Source organism: Danio aesculapii, chromosome 6, assembly GCF_903798145.1.
Source record: "Danio aesculapii chromosome 6, fDanAes4.1, whole genome shotgun sequence".
Lineage (NCBI taxonomy): Eukaryota > Metazoa > Chordata > Actinopteri > Cypriniformes > Danionidae > Danio > Danio aesculapii.
In genome coordinates, this window is record NC_079440.1 from 44,791,718 (window position 1) to 44,809,015 (window position 17,298).

At 36.8% G+C, this 17,298-nt stretch overlaps 1 protein-coding gene across 1 annotated transcript; it reads right to left on the minus strand.

Moving 5' to 3' along the window:
- Positions 1-7,751: 7,751 nt before the first annotated feature.
- Positions 7,752-16,414, minus strand: ip6k2a (inositol hexakisphosphate kinase 2a). Its single transcript, XM_056460351.1, is given in 6 exon segments — positions 7,752-9,091; positions 9,179-9,354; positions 10,801-10,973; positions 13,543-13,576; positions 13,579-13,755; positions 15,798-16,414. Coding segments are annotated over 6 exon segments (1,395 nt in total). The 5' UTR covers positions 16,009-16,414; the 3' UTR covers positions 7,752-8,467.
- Between the last annotated feature and the right edge of the window lie 884 nt (positions 16,415-17,298).

The following is a 17,298-nucleotide window of genomic DNA, read 5'->3' on the forward strand; positions in this document are numbered from 1 at the left end:
GAATCACCAGATTCCTAAACCAAAAAGGGAAATGTATTGGAATTATTTGGGTCATTCAATATGAATTTAAAATGAGTTCAAGTGCTTTTAATTCCTTTTTAAAATATTATTGCTACAAGTATGTGGAACAGCACTCGAAATATTTCCTCCTGAATATTATACACAGTCGTCTTGTCTCATAGCATCCCTCTAAATAACTTGAGCAGGACACCAGAGCACTTTAGAAATGCTTGAGACATTGTTACATCATTCTTCTTGTTACATCAAGGCTACTGGAGGATATTTAACCAGGATCTTAAAGCGATAGTTCACTGAAAGAAGAAAAAGAAAAAAAATCTGTCATTGCTTGTGCCACTTAAAAGTCATATTCTGTTAATTTGTGCATACCCTGTAAAAAATTACATAATAAAAAGTCATGACAACTTATAGTTTTAAGTTACTTTAACTTAATTTAGAAAGTTATTTTTAAGTTATTTTAACTAGATGTTTTAAGTCAGCTTAATTGATGCAAGTTAACATGATTTGTAAAGTTAAATTGGTTTAACAATGTAAGCGAGCAACATATTTTATTACAAAGTAGAAGGAAAATAGAAGAAAATGAGAAGAGAAAAAAATTCTCATAATTTTTTTTTCTTTTTTTACTAATGTGAACTCTACTATTGTGGATGTCAACTCAGAATTATAAGAAAACTGTTTAAAAAATTAAAAGCTGTGACCTTTAATCTCACACTTCTGACTATTTTTATAAGAATTGTGAGGAAAGGAATTACAAAAATGTAAACTATCACTTGAAAGTAATAGAGGAACAATTAATGTTATTAATGATCTTTTTTATGATCTTTCAAATCTGACTTCACGTCTCAGAATTCGAAATTTACTTCTCACATTCTGAGTTTACATCTCAAACTTCTAAACATACTCAAAATTCTAAATTTACACATCACAGATCTAACGTCGCAATTATCTAAGTTTACATCTCAAAATCCTAAATTTGAGTCAGAATTCTCAAAATTCAAAATTTCCATCTAGCAATGGAGTATATGCAGAGCTAGTGTTTTCCCCTACCAATAAACCGGTGAACACTTAATGTGACTACCCAGCAGACACACAACATCATAAGACGTTAATATTAGGTCAGATTTAAGTTGCCAGCATCTACTGGACAATGTTATTTTGACGTCCAATAATGGTGTTGATATTTGGTTGATTTTAGGTTGTGTTGGAAAGTGACCAAATCTAACATCGAGCAACATCTTAAACCAGCGTTATATTTGATGTCAAATATTGACATTTATTTTTCTGGTATGGCAACGTCTGACAGATGTCCTATTGGCAACGTCCACACAACATCAAGTTGTAACATCGTTAAACATTGATATTTGGTTGATTTTAGGCTGCGTTGGAAGTTAGCCAAAATGCAACATCTGTTCGACGTTGAACATTGACAACAGCCTGATGTTGGGTTCTAACTTCAAACCGATTTTCATTTCCAAACAAAATGCAATGTCCCATGACGTTAGGGTACAACGTCAGTCTGACTTTATTTTGATGTCCTGTGCCTGCTGGGCATTTTAAGTTTTGTATGTTTTTTACAGCATCAATGTTGTAATGTAGCGCCGTCCGGATCACAGAAACTCCATTGAAAATACTGTGGTAAAATAAATGTTTTTTTGCACGGAACAATGGAATTTAATGAGACCCACTTTATATCATATATCAGGCAGTGAAGATCACTGATTTTTAAAGAAAACAGACCTTAAAGGCTACGATTTTGTTGCAGCCTAGAGTTTACTGGAATTGCTTGAACTAGGTTACTGAAAAAAATTCTTAAAAGTCCTTCTGCATATGCCCTATTTTGAGTTTACTTCTCAAAATTCGAAATCTCCGTCTCACAATTCTGGGTTTACTATTTAAAATTCTAAATTTACGTCTCGAAAGTTTACATGCTTGGTGTTTTTTGTAGAAAATAAAAACAAATTCAAATAATCAACAAACAAAACAAATCAAATTAATCAAATTAATAAACAAATCAAATTAATCAAAATGTACTTAAAATTATTAAATTCTTGTAACCTGTCTGAAAAGAGCGTCCCAGCTTCATCCTCAAAGTTTTAGCTGGACAACAAAGAGTTCAAGTTATGCAAAAACAATATGAAAATTGTAAAATTTACATCTCGAAAGTTTACATGCTTTGTGTTTTTTATGTTAAGGCTGCACGATATTGGAAATATTTAGCGTTGCGTTTTTTTTTTATTTTGCGATATATATTGCGATATGAATACAATTTCACCAGATAACATAAATATCTCTATTTGGAAAGAATTTATAATGTTAGATCGATTAGGATGATTCTACAGTGGGAGTTTATCTCCATAAAATCTAATAAACAATCTATAAAGTTTTTGGGGTTCCCCGACACATTTTTGTCTGTGCTATTTGCAGTGCATTTCTGTATTTGCATGTGCTGTGAGTATTTTCATGCACAACAATCTGTAAATACAATCAAGAAAAAGATACAATTGAAAAAAGTATTTTATTGTTTCCAGAGTCTAACAGTTTTCAAGTACCGTAAATGAATGATAAAAATAAAAAATAATACAATAAAATTAAATGTTGTTAAAGTTACAAATGGTACAATTTATTATGCCTGAATGCTTTTAAGATTATTATACAATCACAGGTATCAAAAACATATGCAAATGATGAATTTAGAATCACCATTGCGTATGCTTGCAATGTGACTATTGCAAATGATCACATTGAGATATCGATGCTAAAACCATAAATTGTGCAGCCCTAATGAAAATAAATTCAAATATAAGTAAATCAAAACGTACTCAAAATTATTCATTTTTTTGTAACCTGCCTCTAAAGGGCTTTTCAACTTCAGCCTCAAAGTTTTAGCTGGACAACAAAGAGCACAAGTTACGTAAAAAACAACACTTAGTCAACCCTGCCTTGTCTCTCTGCCCGCTGGGTGCTTCAGTTGAGCTGAGCTGCCCTGACAGAACATCCACCTTACACACAATACACAACTAAGACTGGGATTGGAAATCAAATGCATTCATCGCTCTTTATTTCTTCTTCTTCTTCTACTTCTTCTTCTTCCTTCATGCATTCCTCATGTCTTTTTAACCAGCAAAGCAACAGCACACTTTTAACAATTCAATGAGTATTTACTTGCGCAAACAGAAACACCTGAGCATTTAAAGCTACGGTAATGAAAAAATAAGCCAAGTCAACACAGCTGATGAAGGATACTTTGGTGGGCAGATTTAGTTGATCTCGTTAGTGTAATTGGTGTGGCGGATTAAATACATGTTGACAGCTCAGCCAGTGAATGAAGTCAATACAACAGCCTACAGCCTCATGCTATATAGGAGCGGCATTTACGTCATTGGGCTGCTTATGTAAGATTTGTAAATCTTTCTTGCCCTGGTTTCTCTAACTCTCTCTTACTGTGGTCAACAATAAGGGACATTGATGACCTATGGCTGGCCCTGTCAGGGTGTGTTTTTGTCTCTCTGGATTCTCTACACAGAAAGGCATTTTTTACCTGTGATGTGCTGTTGGCTTGCTATATTTTTCTAACCTGTTTGAATGAAGACTGATGGCTGGAATTGGATGAAATATGGATTTTCAGCAAGGGGATAAAGTCAATAAAGTGACTGAAAATCACAGTAATGACACACAATTCATTAAAATTGGCCGATTACATAAAGTATACCACTCTGTATTGGACACTTAAATCAGTTTCTAAAAGTTAAATCAGTTTTTGGTTATGGCAGCTTGAAGATAACTTTTCAACTTTAAAGATTTTTTCACAGACTTCAACAGAGTGTAAAATATTGATGGTTCTGTGGGTCTTGTCTATCAAATCTGATCTTTAATTTATATTTTCAATTGGATTTAAGTCAGGTGATTGGCTGGGCCATTCTACTTGGCTGGGGCATAGCTTGATTTTCTTTCTCTGAAAGCATTCGAGAGTTTCCTTGGCTGTGTTTTGGATCATTGTCTTGCTGAAATGTCCACCCTGGTTTCATCTTCATGATCTCGCTAATGTGGATGTTGGACTAAAGCAGCTAATATTAATTTACACTGACGAAGGGAAGAGGGTTGCTGAATAACTACTGAGAGATTTCAGCTGCTGTCTGGGCTTTCACTGCCCTTCTGCACTTCCTTGTCTTCGTGTGTTCAATACTATTTCCCTGCGTCACTTCATTTTATTATGCATAAATTAATTTGTAAACTAATTAGATCTGTTTTCTTTGCATATATGGATTTCTTTGGTTGTTATCAACATCCAGGGAACATTTCAAATCAACAGCACCTATACAAATATGTTTTCTGAGAAAAATGGACAAGTGTTCAATACTTAATTCCCCCACTATATTTAATAAATGGATTATTTTTATCCATTTCTCAGTGAATATAAGTAATATAATTTGGTGCGTTTGAACTAAACAGATTTATTTATAAGGAAATATTTATATAAATAATATTTTAGTCACCGAACATCTTTACAAATAAAAATAAATAATGGAAAAAACAAAAAGAAATCCATTACAAACTACAAAATGTCATATATTTTTAGTTTCTCTTGATTTTTGCTCTTTTCAAAATTTTTACTTAATATTTTTCCCAAATTTTTGGACAGTTATCATAAGTTATTATGTTCGATTAGCTCCAGGTTTTGGCTTCAATACTGACTAATCTACTGTATATGCACAAATATAATATTATAAACCATTCCATATAAAATATTAATTTAAATGAGAGATTGGTGAGGGGTGTACTGAAACACTGTATATGTAATGTTTATACATTATTAATTTATAAGTGTCTTGTTGCCTACATTTATTTAAGTTTGTATTTATTTAGATTGCATAATTTTTATTTTAAAGATAATACAGCTAATTGTTTGCATTTTAATAAAGTTTTCTTTTCCATTGTACATTTTTAATTATTATTATTATTATTGTTATTGTTATTATTATTATCATTATTTTTATTATTATCATTATTACTATTATTTTAATAAACACTTGTCTGGGATTTGACATTACTAAAAGTGTCTCACAATGAAAGTTAAATGAATCCATATAATGACTGACAATCAAATATTTACAAATGTGTGCGTTATTGTGATCTCAAAAGGTATGACTCAATTTGCAAACTGAGCATTGCTTTACCCTCACAATGGTCTATTCTTAGGAACAGAGAGAGAACAAAGGTAGAATAGAATGAATTGAACTAAACGGAGCAGCCGAGTACCAATAATGAGCATGCAAATGTTTACTTTCTAAATGAGCAGCTGCAAGCTTGAAACCAGCAATTATGTAAGATGAACATATCCCCCCATATGTTTCAGATCTGGGATGAATTCATTTGATATTTGCATGACATTTAAAGGAGGTGTAATTAGCGTATGTAGGCCAATGCATGATCCCTAGTGCCAGAGACAAGAACTAAAAATATGGTACCGTTCTGTTGCCATGGTGATTTCAGTATTGGGTGAAGGTAAACTGTGCTGACAGAAAAACGCATAATGCTAAATCATAAGCATTTACACTGCCACGCAGCATGGATAAAGACACACTGGACCTCATCCATGCTGTTACATCACATATTCACTGCGACAATGCAGACCACTGAGACATGGGATAATGCAGATAAAACAAGCAAACAGAGCAAGTGATTAAACCCTCATTGTCCTCAAAGCCTATAAAGCCCATTATTTGGCATCTGAAGCCCTCAGTGGAGTGGTTATGTTGTGAACCAGCTGCTCATCATTCACAATTCACAGACTGGATAGCATATTAATATGAGATGGTAAATAAATAAAACCAATTGAGAGTGAATTATTTTATATAAAATGACGCTATCATTTCTAGCTGATTTGATGTTAAAACATTTTGTATCATATAAAAAATCCTTTATTATAGTGTTCACAAATATGTTATACAATCAAACATCTTCATTTAATAGCTAGAAGAGCATAATTTCTTAAGGATACTGTGGTGCTGACAACTGGAGAAATTATGCTGTAAATTTAGATTTGCCTTACTAATATTATATAATAAATTATCTTTTTAATATATGCACTCCCTTACAAAAGTATTGTCATCGATCCCAGTTGTAAGAGCAACAAATAATAACTTGACTTCTAGTTGATAATTTGGAAAAGTGGCAGAAGGTTGATTTTTCTGTTGAACTGCATCACAAAAACTGCAGAAGACCTACTGGAACCTGCATTCTCATAGAAATCAGTCAAGTTTGGTGAAATATAAATTATGGTTTGGGGTTATATTCAGTATGGGGACGTGCCAGAGATCTGCAGAGTGGATGGATCAACAGCCTGAGGTATAAAGACATTTGTTCTGCCTATTACATTACAAACCACAGGAGAGGGCAGATTCTTCAGCAAGATATAGCGCTCCTCATACGTCAGCCTCCACATCAAAGTTCCTGAAAGCAAAGAAGGTCAAGGTTCTCCAGGATTGGCCAGCCCAGTCACAAGATATGAACATTATTGAGCATGTCTGGGGTAAGATAAAGGAGGAGGCATTGAAGATGGATCAAAAGAATCTTGATGAACTCTGGGAGTCCTGCAAGAACACTTTCTGTGCCATTCCAGATGACTAATTAAATTAAATCTTTTTCCACTGCACCATGACTTTATATTCTATACTGTACATTATTTCTGTTAAGTGACAAGACTTTTGTCTAAGCAAAGTCCTAATGAAATAATTAACAGTCAAGGCATGATAATATTTTATTTTGGTAAAATGAGCTTAATCTAGAGGGGTTTGCCTTTCATATAAGCCACTTTTGATACCAAATGATCAACTAGAAGTTATTATTTGTTGTTCCTAAACTTTGATAGGAGACAAGACTTTTGTCAGGTAGTGTGTATAATATATATAATTAATAATACTTGACAATACTTCCATTTTTTAAAAAGTAGGTAACAGAAACCACCAAAACTGGGCTTTTACAGTGATGCCAAATCATTATAATTATTATTATTTGGCTCCCCAAAGAACCTTCTATGAAAGAGTTTTTTAAACAAGCTCTTTGTCATATAGTTTGGGGGGAAAATGACTTTTTCACTAAAAATAACCTTTTCTTTTTCTGCAAATGTGTGGTGGGAGTTAGGGATTTTTCATGGAAACCCTTTATATAAAAAGCCCTTTATTTTTATGAATGTTGATGGTTTCATGAAGAACCTTTCTCTCCCACGAAAACCTTTCATTCCAAAAAGGTTGTTTTATAGTGGGGAAGTTTCTTTGGATCATTAAAAATTTTACACTAATAATTAAATGGTTCTTCTTGCAGTAGTTCTGTGGCTACAAAAACCTCTTTTGGAACCATTGCTTTTAAAAATCAGCTTTAGTGTGTTTGATTAATGCATGACATGCAATGAAAACGTGCGTCATTGTGTGACAGCGATATAGGTCTATTTGTAACTGAGATGTCTGAATTCTCAAACGGTCAGTAAAGAGTAAGAGGTCAGGCCACTTGGTTAAGACACCTTGTGTTAAATGTTTTACACAGAGCAAGACATTAGCAAGCTGAAAACTCGTGCTAATGAAGAGTGATGTTGTTTTTCCACTCTAGCCAATGCAGTCCATGTTACTTTGGGAAAGAAGGATGAGGCTCTTGTTCTTATTTAAAGCAACTTACTTTCGCAAAAAATTCTTAATTCTTCAACACATCATGCAAAACAAAAACCACAGTACAAGACCAGCTTTTAACACAAACATGTTTTATTATTCCTCCAACATACCGTGTACAACAGAGAGGTATCTGAACATGTCAAATAATAATATTCATTAATATCATTATTGTAACATTAATAACATGGAATGTAGTTTTGAATCTCCATTCACCTTTTCAATGTTTTTTTCTTTTTAGTTTATTTAGGAAATATGACAAATAAATAAAGCTTTATTATAGTCTCTTTATGTCAACTAACAATCTGAATATAGTTGTCTCTTCACGATGGGTAAAGGTGCAAGGGGACAGTGCTGTAGAGTAACACTTAACAGTCTTCCATTTACAACCTACCGTTCCTTCATCCAACAAGGAGCACTCGGAAGCTAATAACAAGTTCCGGAACCCTCTCTCCGAGTGAGCACTGGAACAAAATAAGGTCCTTTTTTAATCAGTAAATAACCATTTTCTCAATAAATAGAACAAAAAGGGCAATGGCGTCAACATTGTAACAGTACATAAGGGAAGTGAGTGAAGCTACTAAACACTGAGGAAGTTGTTGATCCCAATGTTAGTCTCTTGACCCTTTTTTAATCCGCTACGCACACAAAAACAGACACCAAAAACAACTGAACAGGTGGAGCTCTGAGATTTTACTGAGCCGGACGTCATAATGGATTGAATAAACAAGGAAGAGAAAGAGAACAAAGCATTTCCCCATTTGAATGCCATGCTTAAACAAAGCGGTGGTTTAGTCTGTGCTGTGGTCCTCAAGTTGGGAAATTATGGTAATGAGGTTTTCCAGTCCGAAAATGTAACCGCTATCCTGGCCCTCGTGGACTATACTGTCCTCCCCATAGTGCCTACATGTGGTGTGGGCAAAGTCAATCATGCGTACATCTACAGCTGGCCCACTGTCTGACCTGGCCATCCGTCGCACCACCGAAGAGCTACTGGTGCTACTTCCACCACCGCAAGCACCACTGCTGCTACTGGCTGCACCTGCACCATGAGGAAAACCAAATGCAGCTCCCTCTTCTTCTTCTTCCTCCTCCTCCTCTTCTTCTTCTTCCTCTTCATCATCTTCTTCCTCCTCCTCTTCCGAAAGCCCATCCTCAGCAGAGTGACGCGTTCGTGGCGGGTCTCCGTCGTAGATTATCAAGAGCGAGCTAGAGTAAAAACGGTAGCTTTCGCAGGCCTCCAGCGCAGCCTGCATGTCTCGCAGCCTCCGCAGGACTGGAGATAAGAGTTCACGTCGTAGGCGTCTCCCATCATGGAAGAACTGAAAGATGGCCTCTTTGAAGCCAGACAGGGTCAGCTTACGGCCGTGGTACTTGTTCATGAACATGAGCTGACCCGTGGCTGGATGGTAGACCTGGAGGAAAGCAAAGAGGAGTGAGTGAATAATACAATGACTTTCTAATATTTGTCTTGTGGATTCGTGTTCAAGAGCCATGCCAACCTGCATGCCACAGAGGCGGACTCCAATGCTGGCAGATGTGCTCTGCTGACACTTGCGGATCTGCATGGCCTTCTTCTCTTCAGAGGCGTCATCGCCGTGCTGCCTCGTGCCCATCTTCAGATCAAGCACGCAAGGAACTGCGTAGCGCCATGTCAGGTTCTCCAGCAGGATGAATTCTAATAAAGGGGTTGTGGGTTAAGGGAAATACAGACTTCTCAATATTATTACTTATATATATAATAATATTAATTATATTTATTATATTATAATAATATTAATATTATAATCTTAGTTTTTGTATCATGATGAATATGCCTCAATTTGGAATCAACTTACGCTACATTCACATAGGGCGTCAGCGACAACACTTCCCATTCACTTTGAATAAGTGACGTCAAGTGGTTAATTTCTCAACTTTCAAGCAATTGAAACGTCAGCCAATCAGGCCGCTTTATGCAAATTCCTCCAGCTAGTTATATTGTTTTGTATTATTTAAAGTGGTCTGGGATGCGGTGACATGCAGTCAAATCTTCTGCTAAAGAGATCCACCACTTTTGACCCTCATAAATTATCATAAAAGTCCTTGTGCTGAAGGTATTAGGAAGTTTGCTGAAGGTGGCAGCTGACGTGCAGAGAGAGGTTTGCTTCTTTAATAAACTATGACAGTTTGCGTTCATTGAACAGTAAGAATGATTAATAAATCCACAGTCCCTTAATAATGACGTTGGGTCTTTAGTTTCGGGCTCAAACATGCACTCACACTACGTGTGTACCAAGTGTACCGTGCCAAAGCCCAACCGAACTGCGCTCTGGCATACCTTTTCCAAGAGGGCCATGGGATTGCGAACTGAACCATGCCTTGGTCCGATTCGGAGCACTCGCACTTGTCAAACAAACTGGGAAAACGCCCCCAGGCACGGTTCAGATAGCCTAGTGTGAGTGCATTAGGACTGTGCGATTAATTGAATCGCAATTTAAAACGTTGCAATATGAAATATATTTATGTATTTATTAATTTCCCCCACCCAGAGCAAATACGTGACTGTCGTCTGTGTGACTTACTAGCCAATTGAGTGAGCTCACTTTAGTTCTGCCCAATCAGAATTGTGCAACCGAACGATGCGGATTGCCCACAATAAAAAAAAAACAAACAAACAGGAAAGCGCGGACAAGTGGGATAATGGTGTCTGCTGCTTCAGAAGCATTAATAGATGAATTCATATCAAAGAAAAACAGCATGTCAGTAATATAGGAATATTTTGGTTTCAAAGTCACAGACACCGAACAAAAACAGGTGATTTTTAAGTCGCAGTATTGCCATGGCTTGCAGATTATTGAGCTGAAACTTTGCTACAAAATTAAACAGCAAAATCAAATTGCAATCTCTGTCAAAATTTGTCAGTATCACATCATCTTTCAAAAATTGTAATTGCATATATATGATTACGCATTACTGTTATTATTATCATGTCATTATGAAAATTATTATTTATTATTAATGTTTAAGACATTGCTTCTTAATATTTTAGTACTAACTGATAATTTCCTACTCTGATTATTTGACGATTCTCTTTCATTTGTAACATTATCCATGTCAGGCAACAGGCAGCATTGAAGGATACTGTATTGATTGCGGTGTTTTGCGTTCTCCTTCATCCTCTGCAGGTGTTGTTGGTGGCACTTGAGGCTCCAGGGGTTGTGCTTTAGCTGAGGGCTGGCAGCATTGCTCCTCTCCAGGCTGTAGTAGAAAACCTCGGCCTGCTTGAGCCATTCCAGCTCCTCCTCGCGTTTCACACTGGCAGGGTGAAGACAGAGGTGGGTCAGCCAGACAGACAGATTAGGGCTACTAGCTGGATCAGACTACTTGTTTGGATGAACTCAGCAAGCTTTTTAGGGATCTGAACTAACACCCTAGCACTGCAACCACCCAAACAAGGTTAATGCAACAAGCTAAACGTCTTCAAAATGTTTTTGTCATCTTAAATCAACAGAGGCATGGCTGAAAGTGTTCATACACTGCAAATATTGGCTGGTGAATGTATAGAATCATTAATTTGAATGGTAATTAAGGGATAGTTCACTCAAATTCTTTAATTCTGTTATATAGTTGGTCACTTGTTCCAAGCTTTTATGATTTTTCTTCCTTCTGATAAACATAAAAGAAGATATTTTGAAGAATAGAGGTAACCAAGCCATTGTTAGTCTCCATTGACGTCCATAGTATTTTTTGGGACCATCGACTTTTTGATTACCAGCATTTTATAAAATATTAGCTTGTTTTCAACAAAAAAAGAAACAACTACAAAATTAGAAGACATTGAGGATGAGTAAGTGATGAGTAAATGTTTATTTTTGGCTGAACTATTCCTTTAAATACATTTAATTCTATTGCAACATCCATGCTTGCAACTGCTCCAACGCTTCCTTGTTGTACAGTAGGCCATTACACATGATTCCTAAAATCCTAAATCCTTCACAAAGAACAAATGCTCCTTATCTGCCCTTTCACCCCTTCCCCAGTCAGTTCCTGAGGTCACCCGTAAGTCACAAAGCTATGCTGCTTACATAACATTGGCTCAAAACACACATTTGCACCAGTTCGGCTGCCAGGAGCTGAGAGTGCATCTGCTCTGGCCAGCTGGGTGTTCTGGGTGTGAGTGCGCTCAGCGGCTCTACACTACCATCGGTCACATTCTCATTGAGTCAGACAAGTACTGAGCAGTGCCATTATTACAGGAGAACAGAGCCCAGTATTATCCGAGAGATGTGGGGCAGTGTGGCCTTGGCGATAAAGCTAAGTGAATAGCTGATGGTTCAATTCAGAGGGAACAGTACATGATTTATTAGTAATCCATTGTTCCCTGCAGCATCTGCTAAATGACAAGTACTTTTTCCAAAGCTTTAGCAGACAACGTGTAATTTTAGGAGTTCATAATTGAATTCATAACAAAAATTTATTAGTAAGTTAATATTGTCTAGTAGCGTTTATTAAATTATTAAAAATATTGTTTATTTAAGGGTGCTTTCAGACTTGGAGTTTGGTTCTGTCCAGAAAATAATTAAAATAAATATATATATATTTGGTTCTGATTTACTTAGCAGGCATCTCATTTTTGAAGTTGAAACCATAAGATATAACAAATAATGTGTACTTTACAATTACTAAACCTATGAAGAGCTGATGGTGGGGATGAAACCGTTTCATCACATACTCAAACACAGATTGGCTTTAAAAGAATTTTTGTGCAACATTCTTTCTGACTGTAAGAAATAAATTTTACACAAGCAATTTAAAAAAGATCCTAAGCGTGTCTGTGTCTGACTGGAATTTAGTGTAATGATCCTATGCAGCATTAAACACATTGCGCAAATACGAATTTTAGAAAATTTATGTTGCTTCAAGTTTGGTTTCTGTGCCACCTTGCTGTGTAAAGACAGGGTTTAAGCAGGAATCCTAAAGGAAATTTCAATACATTAAGACTTTTTACAGAGCGTCTCTGAGACCTAATAAATTACATAATTAAACTCGTCTTTCTCCAACCAGGAGTACGCAAACTTTCATTTTCCCGTCTGTTTCGCTCTATGGTTTCACTACATGTGGAGAGCGTCACATCACCTTCCAGCGTTTGTCGCAAATTACATGACATCACCCAGACGGAGGAGCTTGGCCATTGTTAATATTAGGAGGAAAAAATATATATTTATGCTTTTTTTTTTTTAGAATCAACACTTTGGACAACGCTTAAAATTTAAGACCTTGTAAAAAACGCGATTAAGACTTCCTTTTGGGGGTCTTAGATGCCATTCACATATTGCATCTAAAATGCAAGGAAAACTGATTCCTTGACAATTTTCAATGCACTTTGTGCTCGCATGGCATCTGTCACTGCTAGGTAACCATCTACCATTTTCCCAGAGGATGACTAACTATTGCTGCAGCTCTGATACAAGTTTTATTTATTGCGAAAATTGAAAGAACTGCAGTGTTTGATTGCTCGGTTTTTGTCTCAGGTAATTGGTCTATTATTATTACTGAAATGTGTATATTCCATTCCAGGTATGAACCTGAATGGTTAGTTCTAGTCACATAACTCGTGGTGTGCTTGCGGCATTCTGAAAAGTTGAGATATTTTCAACTAGGTGCGCCTAGTTCTCCATATTTGCCTGCCTCCATTGGAAATAACAAACTTGCATGTGCAAAAGACTCAATTTGTGAAGAGCTCATTATTCTGCTTGCTTGTTGTGTGCCAAGCTTTGGATGGCAGCATTTAACAGACCAACACCACAAAAAATTACTCATTTAAAATGCAAGGAATAAAAAGATCAATCACACGACAGGCCAACTGCGTCAAATATTCTCTTACCTCTTGTCCTTATCCTTTCGAGCATGTTGGACCGCTCTTTGCTGTAGCTGTCATTGTCCAGCAGCATCTTGGAGACCCATGTTATTTTGTTATTGGGTTCCAGATCAGCCGAGGGGTCCACATTCTCCAAGTCCCCAAGCTCATTGTGCAGAGGGTATGCTATAAGACACAGATTCCCTTCTTCATCCTCCTCGAAACTCACTGACACCACACCTGCCGAGACAGAAAAGAGACAAAAAAAAATTAGATCAGAGTTGAAATCAAATTAACCTCACACCAGCAACAGGAAGCAGTCAGAGTTTCGAGCTTAAAGTAAACTGTCTGGGAAATCTTTAAACATCTCTTACCCACTTCTCTTTTTTTTTGCGCTTAAAAGCTCGCCAGTCTTTAACAAAAGCTACTGAGCCGACAGCACGGGCTGCTCCTAACCTGATAGGAATCACACAATCCATGACAAACAAACAAGACAGAAATACTTGGAAGACAGAGAGAGAGGGAGAGCAAGGAGGCTGATGGTTGGGAAGAGAGAGAAAATTCTAGGAAACAACAACAACAACAAGAGCAGCCAATGTACAGGAGCTGTGACTTCATCAGTTCTCAATCTGTCACAGCAAATCACATGAAATGTTGTCCTTCAGTCAGTCAACAACACACAAGAATCAAATCCACCCAAAAACAAATGACAAGAGGCTAAAGATATTATTAAACCAGCACCATTTATTGTCCAATTTAAAATCATATCACTTCATTACTTCATTTTAAAAACGCAAATGCCAAAAGCATCAGATAAAACAATGCACCAAAACATGGGGAACTTTTTTTTTTAAACTCACAGCAGAAAAATGTAGACAATTACAAGAATGCACTATGAACCTGCTGCCCCAAATAGCCTAAAATGTCTTAAAAAGATGTATCCAAAACACATACTTTGCATAAAAATACTAAAAATCGCATATTCAAGATTCTTATGAAAGAGAATAGCAATAATTACAATAAAGATTAAAATATTTTAGAATTGTAAACCTATAAGTAAGCCATTATCCAAGTATTTTATCAAAGAATATGCAAGAAACACAATAGATTTGGCAGAACTACATAGACGTTTCAATCACAAATTATAGATCTCTTTTGCACGACTGAAAATTCGAAATACTACTGGGAATAAGACATTTTAAAAAACATTTTAGTAAAGAAAATATGCTGTATTAAAGAGACAACCGCACAATGCGAAAAAATAGAGTAAAGATGGCTAGACTCACTTAAATCTCCAGTTCAATGTATTTAGAAAGCACATAATTTTGACAAGTGGCCAATGCACTCAATATGATACATCATCACTAATAGTAATTTACAAAATTGAAATGAGAAATACATTTCAAGACACCATAAACAACCACAAAGATTATGCCCAAGCTTCTAATTTGACATGATCCCCATCCCCCAACCTCACACAATAAAAATACAGAAGTCCTGCACACTTATGCACTGGAAAGCATGGCACAGTAAACGGGTTTGAACACAGCAATGTGCATCCAAACATGGCAGTGTATATAGTGTTTTTTTTGTTTGTTTTTTTTTTTTTTTTGAAAACTGTGGGAGGAAGGAAACAGGTGGACAAGCAAAAATTTGAGCCGGTCGAACCTGTCTTTCAAGGTGGATCCTCATGAATGACAGCAAATCTTGAAATCCCAAGTGTGTGAGAGACAGTCCATGATGCCTCGAAAGCAAGTTCAAACAAAAACATTTGCCATCGTTGCTTATTTTTTAAGCAAGGAGTATGGCTTATTTCCGCATTTTTCATCTTTAAACGAAACCCTGACACGATATGTAGCCTTGCCAGCAGCTGCTGTAACTTACCTTTCATAGGGACCTTCACAGGCAGATGACTTTCTTACTTCTATAGAACACAAGTTACTCAGTTTCATTAAAAAAGTAAACATGACTAGCAGAACAATTTTTTCTGTTCCACAAAACAAAGAAAGCCATATGGGTTTGGGAGCAACATGACAGGAAGAAAATATATTTTTTTGTTTGCGTTGTCTCTTTCAAAATTGCACATCAACAGCGCCCCCATGAGAAAAATCAGCATTAAAATGGAAAAACACGGCAGCACTGCTGGCTCATTCAACATGATGGCTTTAACAGCATAACACACCGAGATATATTACATTGCACGCGAAAGACAGTCGTGAAAGAGAAGGGAATAGCTCTAATAGGCAATAATACACATTTATACACACCAGAGTACTACTTACCTCTGTATTGCGGGGTGAACTTCCGCATAGCCGCAGGGAGGCTCTTATAAAACTGGTGCTCCCGGGGGATGAGGGGCTTACATATTGTCTGCTCCCCGAAGCGGAGCACACATGAGTGTCCCCCCACCTGGTGCACAAAGGGCTCAAGGAGCACCCCTTTGCCCAAAAACCCCTGCGGCTCTGTCTGCATCCCTTCGATGGCTGGGCTCATCCTCCGGGGGCATTAGACTCTCACTCCTGGTCCAGTTGGACACCACAGATGCGTAAACGGATGAGAAGGACGGGCTGGCCTCTCTATATTTCCTTCTGTCTTATTATTTTATCTCGATTAAAGCTATCGTTTGCTCACGTTAACTCCGCCGTGCGTTTGAACACTGCAGGACCTAAACAAAAGAAAGAGGAAGAAGGAAGACCACGACACGACAGAAAAAAATAACAGCTCTTTGTTTCGATTCAGGTCCTTTCTTTTATGACACGAATGATCAAGTTCGTATCTTGAAGTGCTCAAGGTTTATTCTAAGGGCGAAATGTCAGGGATTAATTCGAGAAAGAGCCGTTTAAACGCATGAGCTTCTGCCGCTTTCGCACAGGCTCTTCTACTGACACCGTAATCTCTCGCCGAATTGAGAAAATGTCAGCGCCGCATCGGTAGCCCCGCCTCTAATGTAAAATCGGCCAATCAGAGCGCTGGAAATGGTGTTGGGTGGCAACCACCATACAGGACAGAATGCGAACAAAAAAAGTGAGGAAGGGTGGGGGAGGGGAGGAAGTGGATGGAAAACAGTCTGGGGAGGAGGAGGGGTGAAGCTGGACAACTCAGCTGTTTTTCTACGTGTGTGACATGGATGGTTAAGTGTTTTTAAAGTGTACATTTTAGGCACTCGCAAGACAAGGGTCATGACATGAACATGCAGAAAATGGGGGAAGGAAACGTTAAGGCTGAAGTGAAAATGACCTATCATAGCTAGCAGAAAACACTGACATGGCGTGGAAATTTTCCATGGATGTTAAAGGTTCTTTATGAAGCCATCAAAGCCAATACAGATAATGAAAAATGTTCATAACTCTAAATGTTGCATGGCTTTTGTAGTCTCAGATTAGAGATACACTAACAAGTGTGTTTTGTGGTATATTTATGGGTATGAATTGCCCATGGAGCCTTGATCTCTGCTCTGTCGACTCTTGATGTTTAAAATTCAACTTTACAGTTTAACAAAATGACCTATTTGACATTTAAGCATCTTGAAATTATATAAGAAAATAAATAGGATATAGAGAAATAAGGCTGTAAAATAACAGAAAAATGTACTAGCGGTTTATTACAAGATTTTTGTACTGTAATATACACAACAACCGAGACAATTATCACTTTAAAGTATTAAATAATAAATCACTTTTTTTTCTAGCTTTTCAAGGTTAAAAGAAAGATCAAGATCATTAATGCAATTCAAATGCAAAAATAAACTGGGAAAAACATTTAGGTGTTATATACATATCCCAC